A 24,513-nucleotide genomic window follows, 5' to 3' on the forward strand; every position below is an offset into this window, starting at 1 on the left:
GGGAGGGAGGGAGGGAGGGAGGGAGGGAGGGAGGAGGAGGAGGAGGAGAATAATTGCAGACAAGAAACAATGATTAACAAATGGGGAAGAGATGATCAAAGATCTTTACAGATCTTTTTCCCAATCTGAACTGGAGATTTGCTTTCCGTCTTTCGTTAAGTTTTCCACACCTTCCTCCGGGTAGCTGATAGCTCTTTCTCCTTTCCCTGTTCTCCACCCACTTGAAACAGAGGAAAACGGAACATTTTCGATGCACTTTCAACTTTTGGTAATTTTAAGCTTAACCTGCCTCTTGGATATTCCGTTACCTTTTCATCTGTCAGGACCAGGACCAAGTCTCTATGTGTTCTTATAAACGCGGGCTTCTTGGTGGGGGAATTCACTATTTCCCCACTCTGGCTCTGCAACACCATTGTGTACCTGTGGATTAAACTGTAGGAACAATCCCTAAGAAGCGGAACCTTAAGATAATGGACACTAAAAATTGATCAGAGCAAAAGAGTAAACTGAATGCCTGTAAAATGTGTAGTGCTCTACCAGGGTACATTCCTAAGAAATAAAACACTTAAAATTTTATAAAGGCTATTTAGATCTCACTTATTAAATTTGTTGCATGAATTCAGCAATGTATCTTGGCCCCCACCAACCACCGTGTAGGGTACAGGTAGGTATTTTTTATCTTCGCTGAACATAGCAACTTTTGCTAAGTTCTGGAGAGAACTTAGCAACTCCCACTGCGGCGCTGATGGGGGCACTGGGTGTAGATCAAGCATTTGCTTGGGAACAGGATGGCAAGGCAGAGGACCAAAACAGAAAAAGCAGGTGTCATTCTCCGTGGGGATCGTGTCCAGTCACCGGATGCCTTCTGTACACACGTAACCCTCCCTTGCCTGAAGTTGATTGGTTAACAAACTTAACTTTATTTGGAAGGAGTTAGGGAAAGGTGGAGTGCGCTCAGTGCACCCCAGAGGGTGTGCCTGCTCTGTGGTAGTCCTGTCCAGCTCTAACGGAGCCATGAGCGAACCCCGGAACGCGTAAGTGGGCGAGGAGAAGCTTCGGGTACCGTGGGCAGGGCCTGCTGAACCGGCCAATGAGAGCTCTCAAGAGGCTGAGCCAAGAAGGAGGCAGAGTGAGCGGCCACCACTGCCTCCCAAGTTTCCTGGGGTGGAACTCCAGCTCCGCTCCACCCAGCGTTGAGGGACACCTGAAGAGGCTGGAGCCGCGGACTCTGGGTGGGTTTTCGGGACAGAATCAGCAGGGCCTACTCTGCTCTGGGGGGAGGAGGGAGTCGGTGAACTATGAAGGGCCGGCGGCGGCGGCGCCGGGAGTACTGCAAGTTCACGCTGCTCTTGGCGCTGTACACGCTTCTGCTACTGCTCGTTCCCTCGGTACTGGACAGCGGCAGCGAGCAGGACAAGGGCGGCAGGCACTGCCCCGGCCTGCAGCGCAGCTTGGGTGTGTGGAGCCTGGAGGCGGCGGCGGCCGGGGAACGTGAGCAGAGCCCTGAGGTGCGGTCTCAGGCCGAAGGAAACCCGGATCGATCCCCCGGGTCCCCGAGCAACCTCAGCGCCTTCGGTGAGGCGGTGACCCAGGAGAAGCAGCACATCTATGTGCATGCCACCTGGCGCACCGGCTCGTCCTTCTTGGGCGAACTCTTCAACCAGCACCCGGACGTTTTCTACTTGTACGAACCCATGTGGCATCTGTGGCAGGCGCTGTATCCGGGCGACGCGGAGAGCCTGCAGGGCGCGCTGAGAGACATGCTGCGCTCCCTCTTCCGCTGTGATTTCTCCGTGCTGCGCCTGTACGCGCAGCCCGGGGACCCCGGGGAGCGAGCCCCGGACTCAGCCAACCTCACCACGGCCATGCTTTTCCGCTGGCGGACCAACAAGGTCATCTGCTCGCCGCCTCTGTGCCCTGCCGCGCCTCGGGCGCGCGCGGACGTGGGCCTCGTCGAGGACAAAGCCTGCGAAAGTATCTGCCCGCCTGTGCCGCTCCGCGCCCTGGAGGCCGAGTGCCGCAAGTACCCGGTAGTGGTCATCAAGGACGTGCGGCTGCTCGACCTGGGAGTGCTGGTCCCCTTGCTGCGTGACCCGGGTCTCAACCTAAAGGTGGTGCAGCTCTTCCGAGACCCGCGGGCGGTGCATAACTCGCGCCTCAAGTCGAGGCACGGACTGCTGCGCGAAAGCATCCAAGTGCTGCGCACACGCCAGAGGGGTGACCGCTTCCACCGGGTGCTGCTGGCTCACGGCATGGGTGCCCGTCCGGGAGGCCAGGCCCGGGCGCTGCCCTCCACGCCGCGCGCCGATTTCTTCTTAACCAGCGCGCTTGAGGTGATCTGCGAGGCGTGGCTGCGCGACCTGCTATTCACCCGCGGCGCGCCCGCCTGGCTGAGGCGTCGCTACCTGCGGCTGCGTTACGAGGACCTGGTGTGGCAGCCACGAGCCCAGCTGCGCCGTCTGCTGCGCTTCTCCGGGCTGCGGACGCTAGCCGCGCTCGATGCCTTCGCGATCAATATGACACGCGGCTCGGCCTACGGCACCGATCGTCCATTCCACTTGTCTGCGCGGGACGCCCGAGAGGCTGTGCACGCCTGGCGCGAGCGACTGAGCCAAGAGCAGGTGCGCCAGGTGGAGGCCGCCTGCGCTCCCGCCATGCGACTGCTCACCTACCCTCGCAGTGGGGACGAGCGTGATGTAAAGACCGTCAGGGAAGAGGAGACATCACTGGAGACCAAGGCCAACTGGGCGGTGTAACACTCTGATCTCTGAACCCTGCCCTGGGGTGTATTCAGGTAAGGTGGCTCTAGACTGGGCACAGTATAAGGAATGGTGTTTGAGGATGGGAGGGAATCCTGAAACAACCAGCGGTGGTGGCTGAGGGGAGTTAGAGGGTGGTTATAGGGGGCAGTGCTGTCCTGAATCAAAAGCTGTCAGATCACATCCAAGATCACCATGTCCTGTTTGGTAGATTTAAAGTGCTTCAGTGGGTTAACTTCCTTACCTACCTCTCTTATCAGAGGAGGACCTAGAAGTGAGAGACTTTGTGTAAAGCTAGCTGAAGCAGCCTCCAGGTCTCTGCTCTCCCAGCTCCCTTTATAAAGCATCAGAAGTCCAAAGCCAGTAGAGAAAGTCTAAAGCATCCCAATGCAACTTGAGACTGATAACTAACCAACGTGGAGTATAGGGTTTAGGAAGTCCTTCCAGGCGTACACCTGTTTGTCCTGTGGGACAGCTTTTGGCTGTGGTGTCAGCTGTCAAAAGAAAAGCAAAAACAAGGTGTCGTGAAAAGTATGAATTTTGCTCCTGTTATCCTCAATACTTCAGTCTGTAATTTCTTTGTCTCTCTTCTACAGGTCCAGGGCTCTCCTCCTGGGCACTAAGCACACAGGCACAGTGAAACAGCTCTTGCCACAGTTTCTGAACATTTGTGTGTCTCCAGGCCTATTACAAACAAGTAGACCTGACATTTCTTTCCCTTGGCTTCTATGTGCCCTTTTTCCTCTTCTCTTTCCCTCTCTCAGAAGCTGACTGCTGTTTGCAGGATATCTGACCACAGGTCACAAAAACTGCTTGGTCAGCTTCTTCTGGTGCTCTAAGAAGGTTGGGCTGGGTTTTCCCCATTCTGGATTTTTTTTCCTGATAGATGGGGCTTTAGAGTGGCAGTTAACAATTTGTCAAGTAAACCCCTCTTTTATGCCATTCTCTATAAAGTGGTTGCTAAAATGGCCTCAAACAGCCTCTCTATATATATGTGTGTCCAGTATTGAGTTAACAGATGGCGTGTAACACTGGGCCAAGGGAAGACTGTTCTGGATGATGCTCACCATAGGAATCTAGTCAGTGGCATGGGAATGCATTTCCCCAAACACTGTGAATTGGAAGAGTGCCTGCTGCCTTCTGTACAGTGCAGACCAGAGAAGGAAGAAAAGCAGTGCAGGGAGGCCGGAAGTGACTTAAGTTTCCATTCATTATTTTATAGTGTAATTCAGTAGTCCCCTGGGATGGAGTGGAGGGACAAAGGTTGAAGATGCTAATGAAGATGGATTTTTTTTCTTTTTTTCTTTTTTGGTTAATAGACCTAGGATTTTAGAGTGGTTTAGGGAAGCTGGCTAACTGGGTTTGCTTCTCCCAGTAATCAAATCAGTTTTTGTAATTGCTAGGAAGTCTGTGTTCTTTCCTGACTTTCATAGAGAAGGAAGGTAAGACACAGGGTGACTCCTCATCTTAACAAAAACATCCTATCATCTGCTAAGCCATATTTACATAGGGAACATAATGGTTCCTAACTCACCCCCTGGTCAAAAGCTGCAGCATTTTATGGTTTTAAGACATGAGAATCTCCTAAAAAAAAAATTTCCACACCCTTCTCCCAATTTGTTCTGACACACTAAATGATGCCTGAGACAGGGTGATAGGAGTGTAGAGGACTTTGTACCTTAGGAAGTGCAAATGGGTGTGGGTGACAGTGTCTATGGATAAAGATGGTGATGCTGCTGTTTGAAAGGCTTATGCAGCTTCTCTGTAGGGCTGCAGCCACATCTGGGTAGAAGTTTTAGACTCTTGTAAACTTTAGTGACTGAGCTTTTCCTTCTTCATTGGACACTTAAGATCAATATGTGAATATATTAAAATGTTTGTTTTCTTGGCTCCTAGTAAGATAATCTTATTATTAAACTCTTTTTCTGAACCCACTACCTATTAGATGACTTCCTTTTCACTGGCTAGAACTAGCTCACATGGCTTGCCCCATGCCAATAATTGCATAAGGGAATGGATGCATTTTGAGTGGCTCATACTAGCAGTTCTCAGTGTTAGGTGAAAGTTACAGTTAATTTTTAGTGGGTATATTTCTAAGACTCTCAGATAATATGTACCTTATATGGACCATGATATTCTCAATTCTTAAATATCTATGAGAAAATTTAATTTATAAATTAAACATATTTAAAGATTAACAGCAATAATAAAATAGAATAGTCTAATATGAAATAATAATGCATTATAATAAAAATTCCATCAGTGTATTGTTACTGGGCTACCATGAGGCAGGTAGTGTATACATTGTGGATCAATGTGAATATGCTGGATAAAGGATGGTTTCCATTTTAGACAGAACACAGCAGAACTGCATGTCAATTCTTCCTGCTACCCAGAGCAACATTGTATAAAGCTTATAAATGATTTCTGCCATTTTCCATTAATATAACTGGATTATGCCAGTAGGTAATTGGAGCCCAGGAAAAGAAAACTCTATGGGAACCTTCTACCACTACTACACACCCAGCAGAGGAGCTTTTAGAAAAATGCCCCATGCCTAAGTTCTCCTCTGCCCCAGAGATGTTTTTGGAGTGGACTGGTGTCAGAGATAGAACCCATGGACTGATATAATCCACAAGCAGGTGCTCTACTATTGAACTTCACCCCAATCCCAGGAGATCTGATTCATTTGATCTACCAAGAGGTCTCCAGACCCCAAGCATCAGGGTTTTCAAAACTCTCAAGGTAACTCTACTGCACAGCCCAAACTGAAACCACTTGGCTTGGACAAAAGATTCATTCCCTGGATCAGGCCACTCGAATGGGAGCAAGGTCAGAATGTGGAGTCTAGGGCTGTTGATAAGCAGGAAACTCTGCCATATGTTTTATGTGAAAGAACTTAAAGCTATGAAGTTCTTTGCAGATGAAAGGTGTCATTACGGAAGAGGAAATTACACCCAGGCTTTTTATCAGCTGCATATGTCTTCAGATGTTTGGTTGTCTGTAGCTCCACATCTAAGAGTCTGTCATTGCACAAACACTACCTACTCCTGTTCTGAACAGACTGATATGCTGTCCTGTCCTCAGCATGTCTCGCTTTGCCTTCTATCCTTGGGAGGATGCAAGATGTCTTAGTTAGGGTTTCTATCACTGTGATAAAACACCACAACTAAAAGTAAGTTGGGAAGGAAAGGGCTTACATGGCTTACACTTCCACATCACTATTCATCCCTGAAGGAAACCATAAAAGGAACTCACACAGGGCAGGGATCTGGAGGTAGGAGCTGATGTAGACTCTGTAGAGGGGTGCTGCTTATTGATTTGTTCTGCATGGCTTGCTCACCTTGCTTCCTTATAGGACCCAGGACCACAAGCCCAGGGATGGCACCACCGACAGTGGGCTGGGCTCTCCCACATCAGTCCTTATTTAAGAAAATGGCTTAGCAGCCAAATCTAATGGGAGAATTTTCTCAATTGAGGTTAACTTCCTTTCAGATAACTCTAGCTTGTGTCAAGTTGGCATAAGCTAGCCAGCATATAGAACTTCATCCAAACTGCCTGTGTGTGTGTGTGTGTGTGTGTGTGTGTGTGTGTGTGTGTGTGGTCGCATGTGCATGCACATCACCCGGTTTTAAGTATGCTGACCATATGTTCTGTCACTGAACTGTTCCCAATGCCCTAAGATATTTAAGTCACTTTAGTCTTTGTTCTTGATAGGATCTATGCTGCTGTTGGAAGAAACTAGAGACAAGGCAGGTGTCCTGTAGCTTAAGTCCTAACAATAAGCAAACTTTCCCAAGAATCATTTTAAACCAAAGAAATGACAAGCCACCACAATTTTGGAACTTGTTACATTTAAATCAGTGGACTGAACCCCAAAGTTCTGTGTGATATGATCTATATTTACTACTGAAATGTCCACCTTTGGCTTAAATGCAGACTGCTGAATAACACACACTTTATTTTTTATTCACACAGGGGTATAAACACAAAAAGGCAGGATGTGGGGAAGGGAATGACACTGGAGTGTGGGTGTTCAGGGGGAATACAGATATCTTTCAGAACATGGTACCGGCTGGGTGAAGGTTCAGGGGACAGGTCACTATGACTCTGCCTATGACTCACTTGTCCTTATCTAAGTTGGTATTGTCTGCCAAGGCTACCTATTTACAAGGTCTATGACTACTCAGGCTTGTAAATTTCCACAAAAGCTGCCTGTTTACAATAGCTTATAGCCATCTGTTTCAATGTTTATCCACAGAGACCCAAGACTTGGTGTTAGTATACATGTATGACAGGCCTATTGCTGATTTTTAACACACACTTTAAAAACAATGTTTCTGTATAGACCTTTGTTTGTTCTGACTCGAAACAGCAAATTAAGCTGGGTACTGTTTGAATCAGAGGCCAGGAAATTAATACAATGGGTTGATGTGGTGATGGCAGTGTGTATACTTGTGTGCATGTGCAAACACATAGATAGTGATTGTGCATGCACACAAATAGATAGAAATGAGCACCAGGGTTTCAGTAATACATGGACAATTTTCTAAAATGTACCCATGTCCAAAATCATTATTAACCCTTGTGGGTAAGATTTGTGCTTAGTTTTGATTCAGACATTCTGAGTTTTTTCTGGGCTGTCTTCTTTAGCAGGACCCCTCAGTTGATGGTGGGTTTGTTGTTTGTTTAGGAAGTGGTCATACTCTTCAAGTCTGGTGAGTGAGACATGGGAAGAAACTGGTTCTGCAAAATGAGGTGTAAGCCAAAAGTACTAGCAGCCATTCCTTGATTTCTGTAAAGTCAGTTGTTATATTGGGGCATAGGAATCAAGGCTTTAGGATCTGGGTCTCTTGGTTAATATTTCATTAATTTTAAGAGGTTATTTGCTAAGACTGTGGTTCTGTCATCAATCACTGAAAAAGAAAAAAAAATCCCTAGAACAACTTAAATGTCCTACCTACACTATGGCATCAGGAACTAGGTAACTATGTCATGATGCAATCTGACAGTGAAATACAGCATAACCACAAAAAAGGAGATAACATGGAAAGATCACCAAAGTACTAAATGTGAAAAAATACAGGACGATAAATATAGTTTAGCCTTACTTAAAAGTAAGAAGCCAATATATTTGTTGACATTTGCATGAAACAAGTTTAGACACATAAAACACAAAATTATAGTGGTGCTCTGGGGTGGTCCTCCATTCTAGGAATGGAGACTGGTGGGTGTTCATACCCTTTTGTGCTGTCAAACTCTTCCTTACCTCATGTTTCCATGATTTCTATATATTTGACAGACACTTGTTAAAAACTAAGAACACTTTATTTTAAATCTATGGATGTGTGAGCTTGTTTTATCACCCAAAATAGTGATCCAAGAAGAGGAAGGAGATAACATGTGTTCAGCAAGGAACACAGTGTACAGAAGAGGTACTTACTGAGTATCACTTCACTTTGGAATCTTTTGGAAATCCTCATTCTATTGACTATGCTGGGGATGGAACCCAAGGCCTTGCTCAAGCTAGGCAAGCCTTCTACCACTGTACCACACTCCCAGCTCCTTGAAGTTTTTAAGGCAGGGTTCAGAGCATTGTCTAAAAGTTTGGTTTTAGTTTGGGCAGAGGTTTTTTTCTTTTTCTCACAAATACAAATCCAATATAAATAACAAGAAGTGGTGCCTTTAAGAGAAAAAAATACAAGCAGCTGGTTTAGAATTCTTTAAATATGCCTCTTCTTAGCCTGCTCCCAGCATGAGAAGCCCAGAAGGAATGAAACTAAAGACACTCACAGGCCTTGCTATGTTGTGTCTAACATTATGGTCCAACAGGGTGGCTCCCAACAAAGCTCAGTTTCTTTCTGTCAGGTCTTCTGGCTCCCCATCCTCAATCTTCCAAATGGAACTGAAGGAACTGACCTTGTTGAAAGCAGAGTCCCAGGGTGAGTGCAGTATAGCATAAGAACAGTAGAGACTAAGAAACTGTTCTGGCCCAAGTTCAAAAACACTGGGAAGTGGTGAATTGTTTGGAAGCTGAACAGGAACCCATTTCAATTGGAGAAAAGTTGCAGAGCTCAATGATGGCTCCAGGAGAATTAGAGTCCCTCAGTGCTGCTCCCTTCCCCTTCCATGGCCAGGCATCAAGCCAACAGCCAGCCTGATATTTCTGCAGCTGGTCTTGTTCATATTAAAAGCATTCTGCTAGAAGCTAAGAATAAATTAGAATACCAAGCAGTGGTGAATTTTTTAAGAGCAGAGGGTAAGAGGCTATGAAAGAGAGCTATCACATTAGTCACTTAAGCAGTGACTATAGTCTGAATCAACAGCTCTCCTCTCATGAACTGAACAGGACAGTAAAGACTGCCTTGTAGAATCATACCCTAAAATAGGTATGGAAGTAGGCAAATGTTTGCTTATAGATTTGAAGCCTTTTCTGTAAAGATGGCCTTACAGCTAGAATGTCAAGGTGCTGGAAAGGCAATCTAAGGAAGGCAGTTTCCCAGTTGAGGTTCCTCTTCCCAGATGACTATAACTTGTGTCAATTTGACAGAAAAACTAATGGTGTTTTCCAAAAATGGCAGGTCTTAGATACAGAAAAACTAATGGAAGTGTGTTTGGCTAAAAATCCAAACAGATTTATTCAGTTTTGACCACTTGTGCTATTTGTTCATTTTATCACCACTGTAGAAAACCATAGGCATGATGGAAATTGTATTGCATGCCAAAAATTATACATAAATTTAAATACTATCCATTACAGTTGGTTCCACAATTGCTATGCAATGTATCAGGAATGTCACACATAGGTGTAACTTTTTTTTTGTGGGGGAGGTCCCAGACAGGGTTTCTCTGTGTAGCCCTGGCTGCCCTGGAACTCACTCTGTAGACCAGGCTGGCCTCGAACTCAGAAATCCGCCTGCCTTTGTCTCCCAAGTGCTGGGATTAAAGGCATGCGCCACTACTACCCAGTTTAGGTGTAACTTTTAATGAAATTTGTCTACTGTTAAGGCTATTTGTAAAGGAAAACTTCAAACCAATAGGAAAGCCTATAAACTTAGCATTTGGATAAAATCTAATTCCATTTGGATGCCAAAGTCTGTCAATGCCAAAGTTTATCTCAAAGTGAACAAGAGGTAGTTTATGTTGGAACAAACCATGTGTGACCCTGGCACCAAACAGATTCATGCTTATCTCAAGTATCTTATCCCAGTGATAGCAGTCTTGTGAAGTTGTTACATCGACAGAACAACAATAGAACATACAAATCAAATCAAATTCAAGATACATTGGTGGGAATATTGAGGGAGTGGGTTACAGCAAAGAGGGAAAATCTGCTATAGGCCTCAAATGCTCTCTGATAACAATCTTGGCAGTTGAGTTGGTGGAAGCTAATGGTCACTCCAAACACTGTTTGTTGTCTAGTAGCCTCAGTATGAATGATAGTTCAAAAACCAAACAGGGAAGTGCTCAGTGAATGGGTATTTAAGAGGAGTAAAAGTAACTCTTGGTAATCTGCCTCCTGCTGTGTAGCATTCTGGCTCTCCACAATTACTGAAGTTCTGATCAATTACCTCAGCCTTAAAGAGCCTTTAGCACACAGGTACTGCTTTTTTTTCTCCCTAAGAACTTTAGTTCACACCCTTGTGGGAACCAAATGGCTACCTGAGTGGTCTAAAGTCTGGTCACTTCCCAGACCCATGCCCTCTTAAGTCTTTTTATCTTCAAGTGGTGGCAGCCAACATCTGTAGGGGGTCCATCTGAATAGATATTATAAAACACTGGCCCATTCCTTTACTTCACTTGAAAGCAACTTGACTCAAAACAGCAACCACATATGCCAATGGAAATGATATCTCAGAACTGTTCAACAAAAGGAAAAATGTCAAACAGGCAAACTCAGCTGTTTCCCACTTTTATTGTTTTTTTGTTTTTCTTTTCAGTTTTATTTTTAAAACTGAGGCATAGTGGCTGTGGATTTGGCTGAATGGCAGAGCATTTGCTTAGCATATGTGAGGTTCTGGGTTCAGTCCCCAGCTAATAAAAATACATAAAATCATAAGGATTGGGGCTCCACATTTAAGAGGACTAGCTATTGAAGAGGACCCAGATTCCGTTTCAAACACCCACATCAGCTTGATCAACTGTAACTCCAGTTTCAGGATATTTGATGGCCTCCTTGGGTACTTCTGTGCTGCATGTACACATACATTTTTCTTAAAAAAAATCTTTAAAGCCATAATTGTATGGAACAATGTCAGTTTTATTAATATCATTTTGGTGCACATTGATTTGTTCTCAATCAAGGTCAGAAATTTGAGGAACTTTTAGTTGTAGGAGTTATAATAAGATTATTTCATTCCACTTTAGTGGAGGACGCAAGGCCACGGAGAATGACGGAGCAGCAACTTCAGTTGGTTGAGCCTTCTGTTCTCAAACTTTCAAACCAGCAGGAAGTTTAATCTTGGCCTTGACATTGGCCTTGGCCAATCGCAGGACGAAAGTGATCAAGGGGCCCGAAGTTTCACTATGAATTCCTGCTATGATGGTTATATAGTGGGGATAACAAAACCAAGGTCTTCTCAGTCATTCTCTGTGGGGCTACCTGGGTCCCTAGCTTTCCCCCTAACCTCCACATAAACTTCTCAGGCAAGAGTGTTCTGCTTTGGTTTGGTTTGGTTTGGACTCAACTCATTTTTTAACCTGAAAGTTGTTTCAAATTAAATAAGGCTGAGACTGGGGTAAGCTAGTGCAAATGTTAACCAGCAATCCCTTGTCACTGCCACTTAAATCTCTTAGATTAAAAGTCTGGAAATTATGTTTGAGATTTAAGTTGCTTGAAATCTGTTTCCGGGAGGTAGGGGTGTGTGTGTGTGTGTGTGTGTGTGTGTGTGTGTGTGTACACGAAAGAGCACGTGCATGCTTGCATGCATGTGTGTGTGCCTGTGCACCAACATGTACCAGCATGGACTAGCCTGCTAACCGGTTCTAATTATACTTTGTTTCAGAGCCGACAATAAAGGGATGCTGGCACATTGTTGGCATTTTGAGAATTCTCTTACCATTGCCTCTAAGCAAGTCCCTGACAAGAAAACAACTTAATGGTTCTATTGTCAACATTATCAGTCATTTCCTTTTTCCTTGGCCCAGTATGTCACTGATTTGAAGCCCAAGCAGAAAGGTTAAGAAAGTTTAACCTGGGCTGACAGATAAACTTCAGATGTTAGAGTCATTCACAGTGTGGTTCCCAGTTGGGGAGTTAGGAAACTCCCCAGAGCTCATGGCCTTAGGAAAAGAGACTGCCATACTTGCCAGCCCATTTGCTCTGGAGGTGGTCTGAGAGGAAGGTTGTGACAATAAGCTGGGAAGTAGTAACATAACCCTGAGGATGGGACATGCTGAATACTCGGAAATCTCAGCTCTCAGCCCCAAGTGTTAAGTGCCAGCTCTCACTTTGAGCATCTGTTAAATAGTTTTGGGTGGTCAGTCTCCAGGGTTCCTCACCTGGCAGGAGTAGGTGAGAAGGAACAAGATAAAGAAGTGTCAGTCTCCAGCACTTAATCCCCAGTCTCCAGGCAAGACCAAAAAATTTGAAAGGAAGAAGGGCAGGTCAAAAGTTCTAAGTGGGGTGTCTGCAGGAGAGCACAGATCCACTTGGCAGGGCTGTGGCTCCTTACCTGACCTGAAAGGGACAGAAAGGCCACAGAGAATGATGGAGCAGCAACTTCAGTTGGTTGAGCCTTCTGTTTTCAAACTTTCAAACCAGCAGGAAGTTTAATCTTGCCCCTCCCCACCCAGCTTCAAAGGTTGGAAACAGTATGATTAAAACACTAAGTCTGTCTTCCTGAGTTATTCTACCACAGCCAGGGGCGCCTCAGCAGAGCCAAAAGCCTGCAATCAACACAAACTGTAGCATACCCAGAAGGAAGTTTCTCTTTGATGGCACTCAGGCTATTAGTAGGCCAACTCATTGGAATATGACCGAATCTTTAAAGAAGTAAATCCATTTTAAAAAGTGAAAGCCAATTTGTGATTTCATTGAATATTAAGAAATAAATGCACACATCAATTCCTTGTATTAAGACCAATCCTTTTAAGATGGAAACGAAGAAGTGTAGAAACCTTTTTTCCTTTTTTTTAACTTTAGGTACTCTGTCTTTTATTAATGATTTATGTTCTGTCATACAAGCTAGATTTCTAATAGTTTCAACTTGTTCCCAGGCAGATGGCTCTATCCTTGCTTCAGGCAGGGTACCACATGTTTCATGCCCCCAGACTCTACATCAAGAAAATTAGGAGCTTAGCATTGAGCTCTTCATTGCTTTCCATCTGCTGCCTGGAAAACAGGACAAAGGAAGCTACTGGGCTTAGTGGAGCTTGTTGATAAGTGGACTGTTTCATTTAAAAACAGACACTAAATTTTCTATTTTAGTACTGCATATGAACATAGCCCCAGTCTAGAGGCTGGAGGGATGATGTGGTGGTTAAAAGTACTGGCTGCTTTTTCATAGGACCCAGGTTTGATTCCCAGAACCCATATGGTGGCTCACAACCTTCTATAACTATAGTTTCAGAGGATCTGACACTTATTCTGGCTTACACAACATGTGTAATACATTTAAATACATGTTACACATGCAATATACAGCATGTGTGCAGCCAAAATACCCATACACATAAATGAAAATTAAAAAAAAAGAATTAGAGTCTGGTGCTAATTAAATTTTTAATATCTATATTTAGAGTATGTTTGGCTTAAAAGTTTTAGGGGGGAGCCAGGCAGTGGTGGCGTACACCTTTAATCCCAGTACTTGGGAGGCAGAGGCAGGCGGATTTCTGAGTTCGAGACTAGCCTGGTCTACAGAGTGAGTTCCAGGACAGCCATGGCTATACAGAGAAACCCTGACTCAAAAAACAAACAAACAAACAAACAAAAAAAAAGTTTTAGGGGGAACATCACACCAAAAGTTCCTGGGCATCTTTATGTTTTAAACACATCCACTAGTAAGAAAGTAGCTGATAGTTGATTAGCATCTACTTGGGAACTGTTAAATCCGTGCAGATATAAGTCAGCAGTAGAAGCTATCTAAGCATGCTTATTGTGGCTTAGTGACATTGAGAACCCGGGGCACACACAGGAGGAGAGGAGCATATTCCTAGCATACAAAAAGAAAGAATTTTTGGGAGATTGCCACCTGCATAATACTCTGAAGGCTACAACAGGTTTTCCAATGTGCATTCTTTCCCCTTATCTTGCCTTGTTCCACTAGTGATTTAATCAAAAGTTTGAACTTGAGGATCTGGCTATGCAGCTCAGGGGCAGAATACATGCTTAGCGTGCATAAGGCCCTGGGCTCAACCTATAGCAGTGCCACAAAAAAAAACTGAAGTTAAATGTTTACTTTATATACTAACTAAAAAATATTCTTTTAAAAACCAGTAAGTTGAATGTGATGGTACATGCCTATAATCCCAGCATTAGGGAGGAAGGAGAATCAGGAATTCTAGGTTATCCTTGGTTGCATAGCTAGTTTGAGGCCAGCTTAGTATACATGAAAACTTGTCTTAAAAATAACTAAGCAAAAAGTAGTAAAATATTTGGACATAAAAATCTTTACCAAAAGGATACAAAGAATACAATGGACCAGGGGTTGGCTGAGAGTATTCTCTATAAATAGTTTAGGAAATGAGATCTGACTTGGCAACATTTAGCACTTGGTTAGTCATTGACAAAACTCCCCTGTATTCCTGCCAGGCTTATTTTTGGGTCTTTAAAGCAGCATAACTGACACCCTAGACTTACTACACAAAAAACAGTGATAGGAATTTTTTCTTGACTTTCCAGTTTGAATAATTATAGATTCACAGGAAATTGCAAAAACAACACACTCAGGTCCAATATAACCTTCACCTAATTTTCCCCAAGGAGATATCTTATAAATAGATTAATATCAATACAAGGAAATTGATGTTGGTATAATCTACAGACTTACTATTCTACTTTCAAGTTTTTACATGCACTTATTTTATGTGTAATGCATAAATAGAGATGTGTGTGATTGTATCACATACAAAATTCTGCAAACACTACTTTAACCAATTTAGGATCACTGTATCAACACAAAGAAATTATGGTGCCAACTGGTTGTAGTTGTATACCCTGCCCTATCCTACCATTTTCCATAGAAAACATTCATTTGTTCTCCATCTCTATAATATTTTTATTTTAAAGAATGATATAAATAGAATATTATTTATGTAACCTTTTGATATTAGCTTTTTTTACTGAATACAGTTCTTTGCAAATACACACTCAAATTATCTTGTATGGTGATAGTTTGTTCTTTATTGCTGAATAATATTCTATGTTATCAATATAATACTTCAATCATTTACCAATTAAAGAACATTTACATTATTTTGATCTTTTAGAAATAAAGCTGCTATGTATATTAATGTAAAAGTTTTAACATTTTTATTGGAGTATGTTCATTGCACACAGTAATGTGTTTTATAGATATTATCATACAAGTATAGTATTCACCCAATTTATTGCACTTAATATGATTATCTTCAGTTGAATATATTTTCCAATAAATGGCATAATTTCATTCTTCTTTATGGCTGGATCAAACTCCATTTTATATGCACAACACATTTTCCTTATCCATTGATTCCATATGTTGGCTGTTGTGAAAGTTCTGCAGTAAACATAGATGTGCAAGCATCTCTGTGATATGGTCATTTAGAGTCCTTCAGTTATATATCCAAGAGTAGTATAGCTGGGCCAAAGGAAGAGACAAGCTCATGTGTAGCCCAGGATGGCCTCAAACTTCCAATCAAGTATGACCTTAAACTTCTGATCCTCCTGTCTCCATTCCCTGAGTGCTGGGATTTTTGGTGTGTACCAGCACTCCCAGTTTTGTGCTGTGCTGGGGATAGAACCCAGGGTTTCCTGCATGGTAGGCAAACATACTACCAGCAGAGTTTAATACATCCCTCCTTTTAGTTTTTATGACGTATCTCCATACTAACTGTTAGGTCTCAAACAAATGGCCCAAGTGTCCATTAACATATCAAAGCTGAAGCTAGCAGCCAAGTTCTCCCAGAATCCCTCAGTCTCTGTTACACGCTCCCTCCTGGCTGGCATACCATGCCCCCTACCCTGAACTCTCCAGCCTAGGTATTGGGCTGGGATTTCCTCTTCCTAGCTCCTCTGGCATCTATATAACTCAGCGACTTTAGCTATGCCAGTCTCTTGGCCCAGGCCATTCCTCTTAGTCAGCAGCTCCTCTCCCCCTCCCATTCTCCATTTCCTCACAAGGCCCAGCTCAGTCTGGTCATGTTCACTCTGAACTCTCCTAGTTGTCCCTGTCTCTGCATATACTCTTCCTTTTATCCACAACAAATCTTCCCCTGCACCATACCTAGGAGCAGTCATATCCTTCCTTCATCTACCTTTCTCTCTCTCTCTCTCTTTCTTTCTTTCTTTCTTTCTTTCTTTCTTTCTCTTCTTTCTTTTTCATTCACTGACTTTCATAGTGGTTGCACAAGTTTCTATTGCCACCAGCATCCTTCGACCTCTTCATCCATGCCGCTGTTTATTACTTATTTCTTTAATGACTGAGTGGTGATGAAATCTCAATACACTTCTAGTTTGCAGCTCTCTGATGGCTAAGAAGAAGAGGACTTTAGTATATACTTATTTGTCAGTTGCACATCTTTTGAGGACTGTCTCTTCACATCATTGGCCTATTTATTCATCAGATTGCTTGGTTTCTTTTTTGTAGTTTTCTGAGTGTTTAATGTGTTATAGATATTATTCTGTAGAGCTGGGGAAGGTTTTCTAACATTCTGTGAATATGTCAGAGGATAGCTATGAACACAGCCCAACACATCATAACGTTACTTAAACTATTCTGAGATTTTGTTTTGCAGTTCTTATTGTAACTCGATTATGTAGTTCCTGAACATGATGTTCGTAGATGAGAATATGAAGTTGCAATGCAGAAAGGTTGGACATGCCCACTAGACTCTCTTTTGATTGAATTCTTTGTTGTTGTTGTTGTTGTGCAGAATCTTCTTAATTTCATGCAACCCCATTTGTCAGTTCTTGGCTGTATTTCCTAAGCTATTGGAATTCTTCTTCAGAAAGTCCTTGCATATAACTATATCTTAACGGGTTTACTCTCTTTTTTTCCTTCCATAATTTCCAGAATTCCAGGTCCGTACATCAGGCCTTCGATGCATTTTAAATTTATTTTTGTGCAGGACAAGAGATATGGATCAAATTTTATTCTAGGTGCAGAGATTCAGTTTCCCACTACCATTTGGCTAAGAGGCTTTCTTTGCTACAATGGGTTTTTTACTCCCTTTGTCAAAACTCAGGCAACTATAGCAGCATGGGCTTATTTCTTGATTCTATATTATATTCTCTTATTCTATATGGTTTTTGTTTGGGGGGCATGTTTGTGGTGTGTGTGTGTGTGTGTGTGTGTGTGTGTGTGTGTGTGTGTGTGAAAAATTAAGTCTGGTCACACTTCCAGAATTGTTATTTCTGCTTAAGATTGCTTTGACTATTGAAGTACATGCAAGGTTTTATAGAGGTGCTCAGCTCTTGAAAATGAATGAACAGGAAAGCAATTGTTGAATTATGGGCAAGTGTACTTTTAATTTTCTGAAAATACACCAAACTCTTTTCTAGGAGAGCTGTACACCTTTACATTCCCTCCAGCAATACATGGGCTGAAGTTACTTCCTTTCCTCAAGGGTACTTTGTACTGTGGCCATGCTGCAGCTGTTTTAAAGAGCACATAGAGGCATCCCATTTTAGTTCCCATTTGCATTGTCCTGATGGCTGGTGATGTGGAACATGTTTTCAAGTGCTCATTTGCTATCTATGCCACTCCTTTTGGTAAGATTCTGGTCCAGATGTTTTGCCCATTTCTAATTAGACTTTTAAACTATCTCAAAGGGCTATTTATATATTTTAGATACAAGTCTTTCATCAAGAAATTTGGTTCCAAGTCTTTTCTCCCACTGTCTATTTTGTCTTTTTATTCTAAGATGTTTTGAAAAGTAAATGGCATTTATTTATTGCAATGCTGAAGACTAAGCTCCAAGTCTCACACACAAACTAAGAAAGCTGTCTACTGCTGAACAGCAAGCACATCCAGCCCCACAATGCTTTTTGTGTCCCTCAAATGTATGACTCCTTCCTCCTACCTTCAGAACTCTCCCAATACATCTGCAGCCTGGCTTGTTCTTATTCATTCTTTTTTCCTTGTTTTCAAACTCTGTTTGTTAAGACCATGTTTCCCATCATAACTCTGTTGCCTTGAGCCTACGCACCCTGCATTGTCCTTATCAGGGCAGCAGTCCTCCCACCTTGGCTTCTTGATTGCTGAGATTATAGCTGAGAGCCACCATGCCGGGCTTACAAAGCCTTTTAAAGGTCTTGTGATTTCTCATGATCCTGCAAGATAGGCTTTCTGAGAACTCAGTAATGATTTTTTTGTATTGTCCATTCTGCTGATAAAACTTTAAAAGTGTCTCTCTCTATGCCAAGGACTTAAAGATATTTGGTTTGCAAAGGTGAACAAGGACTTAAGAGAAAAACATGAAAACTGTGAGATTTAAATAGGTCTGGGAAGACCTCTGTAAGGAGCTGAAATTTAAGTTGAAGTTTAAAAGGCCATGACAGAGAGAGGAAAGGTAGATCATTTCAAACAGACTATATAGGCTCTATAAAGGTTCCAAGGTAAGAAAGAGCCTGACATCATGAATATGAGCAAAGACCAGTACAACTGGTTTGCTGGAGAGATAGCTCAGTGTTTCAAAGCACTTGACACTCTTACAGAGAACCTGGGTTTAATTCTCAGCACCTATATGGCAGCTTACAACTACCTTTAATTCTAGTTTCAGGAGATCCAACAACCTCTGCAGGCACCAGGCATGCAAGCAGTGCTCAGACATATAAGCAAGCAAAACACTCATACCTAAAAAAAAAAAAAAAAAGAAAAATTAGAAAACAGAGCAGTGTGGCCCAAGCACTTTCAGAAAGGCCAGTTGCATTGTCATTGGAATTTATCTGTACTTAGGGTTGTAATCCTAGCCCTGCTACCAAAAACCCAAGAGACAGACATTGAAGAATCCCTTAAGGGAAAAGATTTTATCTCTCAAACATTATTAATTTTGCTAAGTCTAATTTATCATTTTGTTTCCTTTTGTGAACAATCCATTTGATATCATGTCTAAGAACTCTGCATAATCCTAGGTTCTATACATGTTCTCCTATGTTTTCTTTATAAAAGTTTTATATTTTTATTTTGCTTTTAATTCTCTGGTTCATTTTGAATTTTTAAAAATACAATGCATAAATTTTAAATCAAAGATTAGTTTTTGCTTATTGTCTTAGTGTAGGGGAATTTCTCCTAATTAATTGATTAGCTAATAAAGATGATAAGAAGCTAATTGTTGGGCTTTCTGGTCTGAGAGAGGAAGAGGGGACAGCCCTTTTTTACTGCAGAATACTGACTTCCAGGCAGCTACAATGAGAGTCTTATAACCCACACCCACAATGACACACCTACTCCAACAGGGCCACACCTTCTAATAGTGCCACTCTCTGGGTCGAGCATATAAAAACCATCACACTTATGGACATCTAATTGCTCTGAAGTGGAGATTTAAGGGTTCTTTTGAAAGTCAGTTGTGTTGGAAGGTGTTTTACTGGGGCAAACATGTGAAGGAGTGTTTTCCTGAAGTGGACACAGGTAAAAGACTAAGAAGGAAGACTCATGAAGGAACATTTTGCTGAAGCAGACACAGGAGAGAGGATGCTCTGCTAAAGCAAACACATGAAAAGTCACATGATGAAGGATTCTTTGTTAACAACACACATGTATTGGTTGACCTTACACTGCATAATTGAGCTCCATTTTTCAGGATTCCATAGAGAGAAACACACCAAAAATCTTCTGGTGGTATACTACTGCTTTTTTGCCCCTTCCTAGGACTCAGGCTGATTGTCAGAATGATGTTAGCTGAGACAGATACACGTGCTGAGACAAGACACGTGTTGAAGCAAGACCCATGGAGGACACTGTGATGTTTGGAGGGAGTATAAAAAGGACTCACGGACAGTGATGGAAGCTGAGTTTGGCTTGCTTATAAGAGCTAGCTGTGCAACACTTTTTGGTCTTGAGTCTTTGCTGATTTCCACTTCGCTGAGAGGCAGAGCAGAGAACTTCTCCTGGCATCCTTCTGGGTCTCTCCTGCTGACTTGTCAGGTAGTGCCACCACTGCTGGTTCATGTTTGCTATCCTGACTCTAGGAAACAACTGGTGTAGCCACGAAGTGTTTGGGAATGGATTGAGCTGCTATTGCTGACCTATGAAATAAACTACAGATTTCCAGACAACACAGATTTGCTCCAAAGAACCATTTCTAAACAGGTCCACTTTCCCTGTATCCTTTCTTTTCCATATCTCTAGTGGGTGGTGGGCTACAAGGGAGGTTAAAAACCCTCATTAAAAATAAGACTTTAAAAAATTAAAGTTACACTGCTCTAACATTATTTGTTGAGAAGATGAAAAGATGATTCTTCCTCCTATAAACTTCATCTGGACCTTTGTAAAACAGCAGCCATACACTCAAGGTCTAATTCTGGCTTCTCCTTCTGCTCCATTGACTGGGAATCTGCCCTTCTAACATTAGTCTCAATGGTTCTTCCTACTTTACAACCCTGCCAATGTACTAACCATCAGTTTTCTCTCATTTCCCCTTCCTCTCTCTCTTTTTTTTAAATATGTATTTGGTGTGTGTGTGTGTGTGTGTGTGTGTGTGTGTGTGTGTGTGTGTTAATTTTGCCTGCATGGATATATATGCTTCATATTGGTGCCTGGTGCCTGGTGCCTGGTAAGGCCAGAAAGAGTGTCTGATTCCCTGGAACTGAAGTTACAGGCATTTCTGAGCTGCCATGTGGGTACTGGTATCTAAATCCAGCTCTTCTTTGTGCAAGAACTACAAGTGTTCACAACTGCCTAACCATCCCTCCAGGCTCTTTATTATTATTTTTAAATAAAACAATTTAATTTAGGGGGGAATACATTGTCACTATATTATAATTTATCCATTGATCTTGTAGCTTGGTCACAGTAAGCTGGTTCATTTTCACAAAGTTGTTGAGAAATCAGCTCTTTCCTCACAGGTTTGAGAGGGGCTTTTTGAAAACTCTCCAAGTTCCTTCTATATAGTGAAGTATAAACTTAAATGTTCTTTGGAAAGTCAGTTGGATGGTATTTTGCTGCGGCAAACATGTGAAGGAACATTTAGCTGAAGTCGACACTGGTGAAAGACAAAGGTAGACTCATGAAGGAACATTTTGCTGAAGCAGACACAGGAGAGAGGATTTTCTGCTAAAGCAAGCACTTGAAAGGACAGGTGATGAAGGATTCTTTGCTAACAACAAGGATGTATTGGTCTACCTTACATTTTGTAGTTGAGCTGCGTTTGTTAGGACTCCATAGAGAGAAAAATCACCGAAAAATTTCTGGCTGTGTGTTGCAGTTTCTTGCCAGGCTGATTGTCAGCTGAGGCAGACACATGTGCTGAAGCAAGATACGTGGTGAATCGAGGCACGTCGAGGACATATGATGTTTGGAGAGAGTATAAATAGGACTCAAGAGACAGTGATAGAGGCTGAGCTTGGCTTGCAGATAGAACTAGCTGAGCAATGCTTGTTGGTCTTCCCTGATCTTCGGTTAAGAAAGGCACAGGTGAGAACTTCTGGCATTGCTCCTGGTCCCTCCTGCTGACTCATGCCAAGGTGGAGGCCTGGTTGTTTCTGCTAAGTAGTCCCACCTCTGCTAATTTGTGTTTGCTATCCTGACTCTACTGAATTGGACTGCTGGTGTATCAGTGAAGTGTTTGTTAGTGGATCAAGCTGCTGTTGCTGACCTGTGAACTGAACACAGGTCACACAGACAACACAGAAGGGAGTTCCTCCAAAGAACCTTTCTAAACAGGTCCACTACCCCCAAACCCCACCTGTATCCTTTCTTTTCCACTACCTCTGATGGGTGGTAGGCTAAAGGGAGGTTAAAGTGTTTAAGAACCATCATTAAAAATTGTTTTTTTGCCAGGCAGTGGTGGTGCACGCCTTTAATCTCAGCACTTGGGAGGCAGAGGGAGGCGGATTTCTGAGTTCAAGGCCAGTGTGGTCTACAGAGTGAGTTCCAGGACAGCCAGGGCTATACAGAGAAACCCTGTCTTGAAAAAAAACCACAAAAAAATGGTTTTGAAAAAAGTAAAGTTACAGTATAGTTGGGAAAGCTTTATTCATTCAGATAACATTTTCATCAGTCTCGTTTGTTTTTCTTAAGATTAGTGGTATCTGCTTTTGTTTGGCTTTGGCTTTTTTTTTTTTTTTTTTTGCCTTGAAACATTTTTGGCTGGCTATGTGAAATAAATTCTTGAATGTCTGCCCTTTAATTTGCTCTTGGCCATTGTCAGACCTTGGGGAGTTGGTTTGGGTTTGGGTTTGTTTGTTTGTTTCGTTGTTGCTGTTGTGGTTTTAAGTGCCTGTGCACGTGTGTGTGTGAAGGCCAGAGGAGAACTTCAGGTGCCATCTTTAACATGCCATGTATCTAAGTGGCCTGGGGCTCACTAACTAGGCTAGACTGGCTGCTGATCAAGCTCCAGTCTATCTCTGCCTCCTCAGCACTAAGACTGTAAACCTTCTCTCTGCACACCCACCATGAGTTTTAGGGATCAAACTCAGGTCCTTATCTTTACAAGGCATGCACTTTAGGGATTCAACTGGCTTCCCAAGCCCTAGTTTCTGTCCTTTTCCATGTATTTTAAAATAAACTTCTAATATCTTTGATGAAATCTGACAGGAATTTGTGATCTTAGACATCTGTTTGGATGAATAAACATCTTTTCATCTATTTTGAGATAGAATATCCCTGTGTGCCACAGGCTAGCCTTGAATTCCCAATCCTATCTGTACTACCATAGTGCTGGGATTACAGGCAAGCCCCACCTCACCCCACTGAAACTGTCTTTGAATCCACTGACAGAGTAATTGTTTTAACTCTTGTTGGGCTTCTTTTGATGGTATTTATAGGTTTCAGGACAATTTGAGTTATAGTTATTTAATTTAAGTTACTGAATGTAGTATGAATTTTAAATTTGACTTTAACATAATCATTTCTAATTTAGAGAAGCAAGATTTTTTCTTTAAGTTATTGATCTCATGGCTGGAGAGATAGCTCAATGGATGAAGGGCTTGCTACTAAAACACTTTGATCCTCAACACAATGTAAAAGTTGAGCACATGGCACACGTCTGTAAACCCAGCACGGTGACAGCAGAGACAGGACGATCCTAGAGGCTGAGCCAGCCTAGTTGAAAATGTGAGCTTTAGGTTCACTAAGATATCCTCTGTTAAAACCTAAAGTGGAGGGCTAGAAAGATGGCTCAGAAGTTAAGAGCACTGGCTGTTCTTCCAGAGTATCAGGGTCCAATTCCCAGAACCCACATGTCAGCTCACAACCACGTGTAACTCCAGTCCAAGGGAATCTGACACCATCTTCTGGCCTCTGCAGACGCTAGGCACTCATATGGTAAACTGACATATATACAAGCATATACATCATAGTTAAATAACTAACTAAATAAATAAATAAATAAATAAATAAATAAATGTGGAGAGTTAATAGAATTAGAGATCTGGTGTCAACTTCTGACCTCATGTGTGTTTACAACTGGGAACTTATGTTATATACACACACACACACACACACATACACTGTTCTTTTATTTTGAAGACTTCCTACATTCTGTTATTTTACTGTTTAAAATTCATAGTATTTCTACGTATATCATCGTGTCACCTGCAAACAGGAACATATTTTTCTTTAAGTATGGTTCTCCTCTTTCTGTCCTTATTGCATCGGCTAAGACTGTGTGCTGTCCTGAATAAGAATCTGGCTTGTCCAGTGGTAGTGGGCTATCACCCAAGAGTAAAATGTGACAACATCCTTTTCTTATTTTTGATCATTTTTAAAGATTTATTTCTATATGTATGTACATGAGTGCTCCGTTTTCCTGTACCTCTGCATGACAGAAGAAGGCATCAGATCCTATTATACAAGGTTGTGAGTCACCATGTGGTTGCTGGGAATTGAACTCAGGATCTCTGGAAGAGCCGACAGTGCTCTTAACCACTGAGCAATCTCTCCAAACCCTTATTCTTGATCTTAAGACAAAAATGTTTGGTTTTTAGCCAAAAAGAATGAGTCTGCATGTAGGTTTATTCAAATGTTCTTTATCAAGTTGAGGAAGTTTTCTTTATACCTAGTTTGCTAAGGTTTATTTTTTTTAAAATCATGAAAGGGGGTGTGGGGAAAAATCATGAAAGGGTGCTAAATGTTGTCAATCTTTTTCTATATCAACTGAGACAATCATATATTTTTTCTTTATTAATATTACATGAACTGATGATTACATAATAAACCAATTTGTTCACATTATGCAAATCCATTTATATTTTCTTGAACTTGATTTGATAATCTTTTGATAGAAAAAAATAAATCTAAGCTGGAGGCCAGCCTGGTCTACAGAGTGAGGTCCAGTAGAGCCAAGGCTGTGTAGGGAGACCCTGTTTTTAAAAAGAAACAAAAGAAATATCTAAACTGGATGTGTTTGTGCACAATTGTTTTCTGAGCATGTGGTAATCTGAGCCTATAGA

At 42.2% G+C, this 24,513-nt stretch overlaps 1 protein-coding gene across 1 annotated transcript in view; it reads left to right on the top strand.

Annotated features, from left to right (window-relative positions):
- Positions 1 to 1,160: 1,160 nt before the first annotated feature.
- Chst7 (carbohydrate sulfotransferase 7) overlaps positions 1,161 to 24,513 on the top strand; it is a 35,916-nt gene continuing 12,563 nt past the window's right edge. Inside the window, exon 1 of the mRNA XM_028776124.1 lies at positions 1,161 to 2,794. Within this exon, the coding sequence (XP_028631957.1) occupies positions 1,299 to 2,756 (1,458 nt within the window). The 5' untranslated portion in view covers positions 1,161 to 1,298 and the 3' untranslated portion in view covers positions 2,757 to 2,794. The remainder of the gene's footprint in view (positions 2,795 to 24,513) is intronic.

Source organism: Grammomys surdaster, unplaced genomic scaffold, assembly GCF_004785775.1.
Source record: "Grammomys surdaster isolate TR1022 unplaced genomic scaffold, NIH_TR_1.0 265, whole genome shotgun sequence".
NCBI lineage: Eukaryota > Metazoa > Chordata > Mammalia > Rodentia > Muridae > Grammomys > Grammomys surdaster.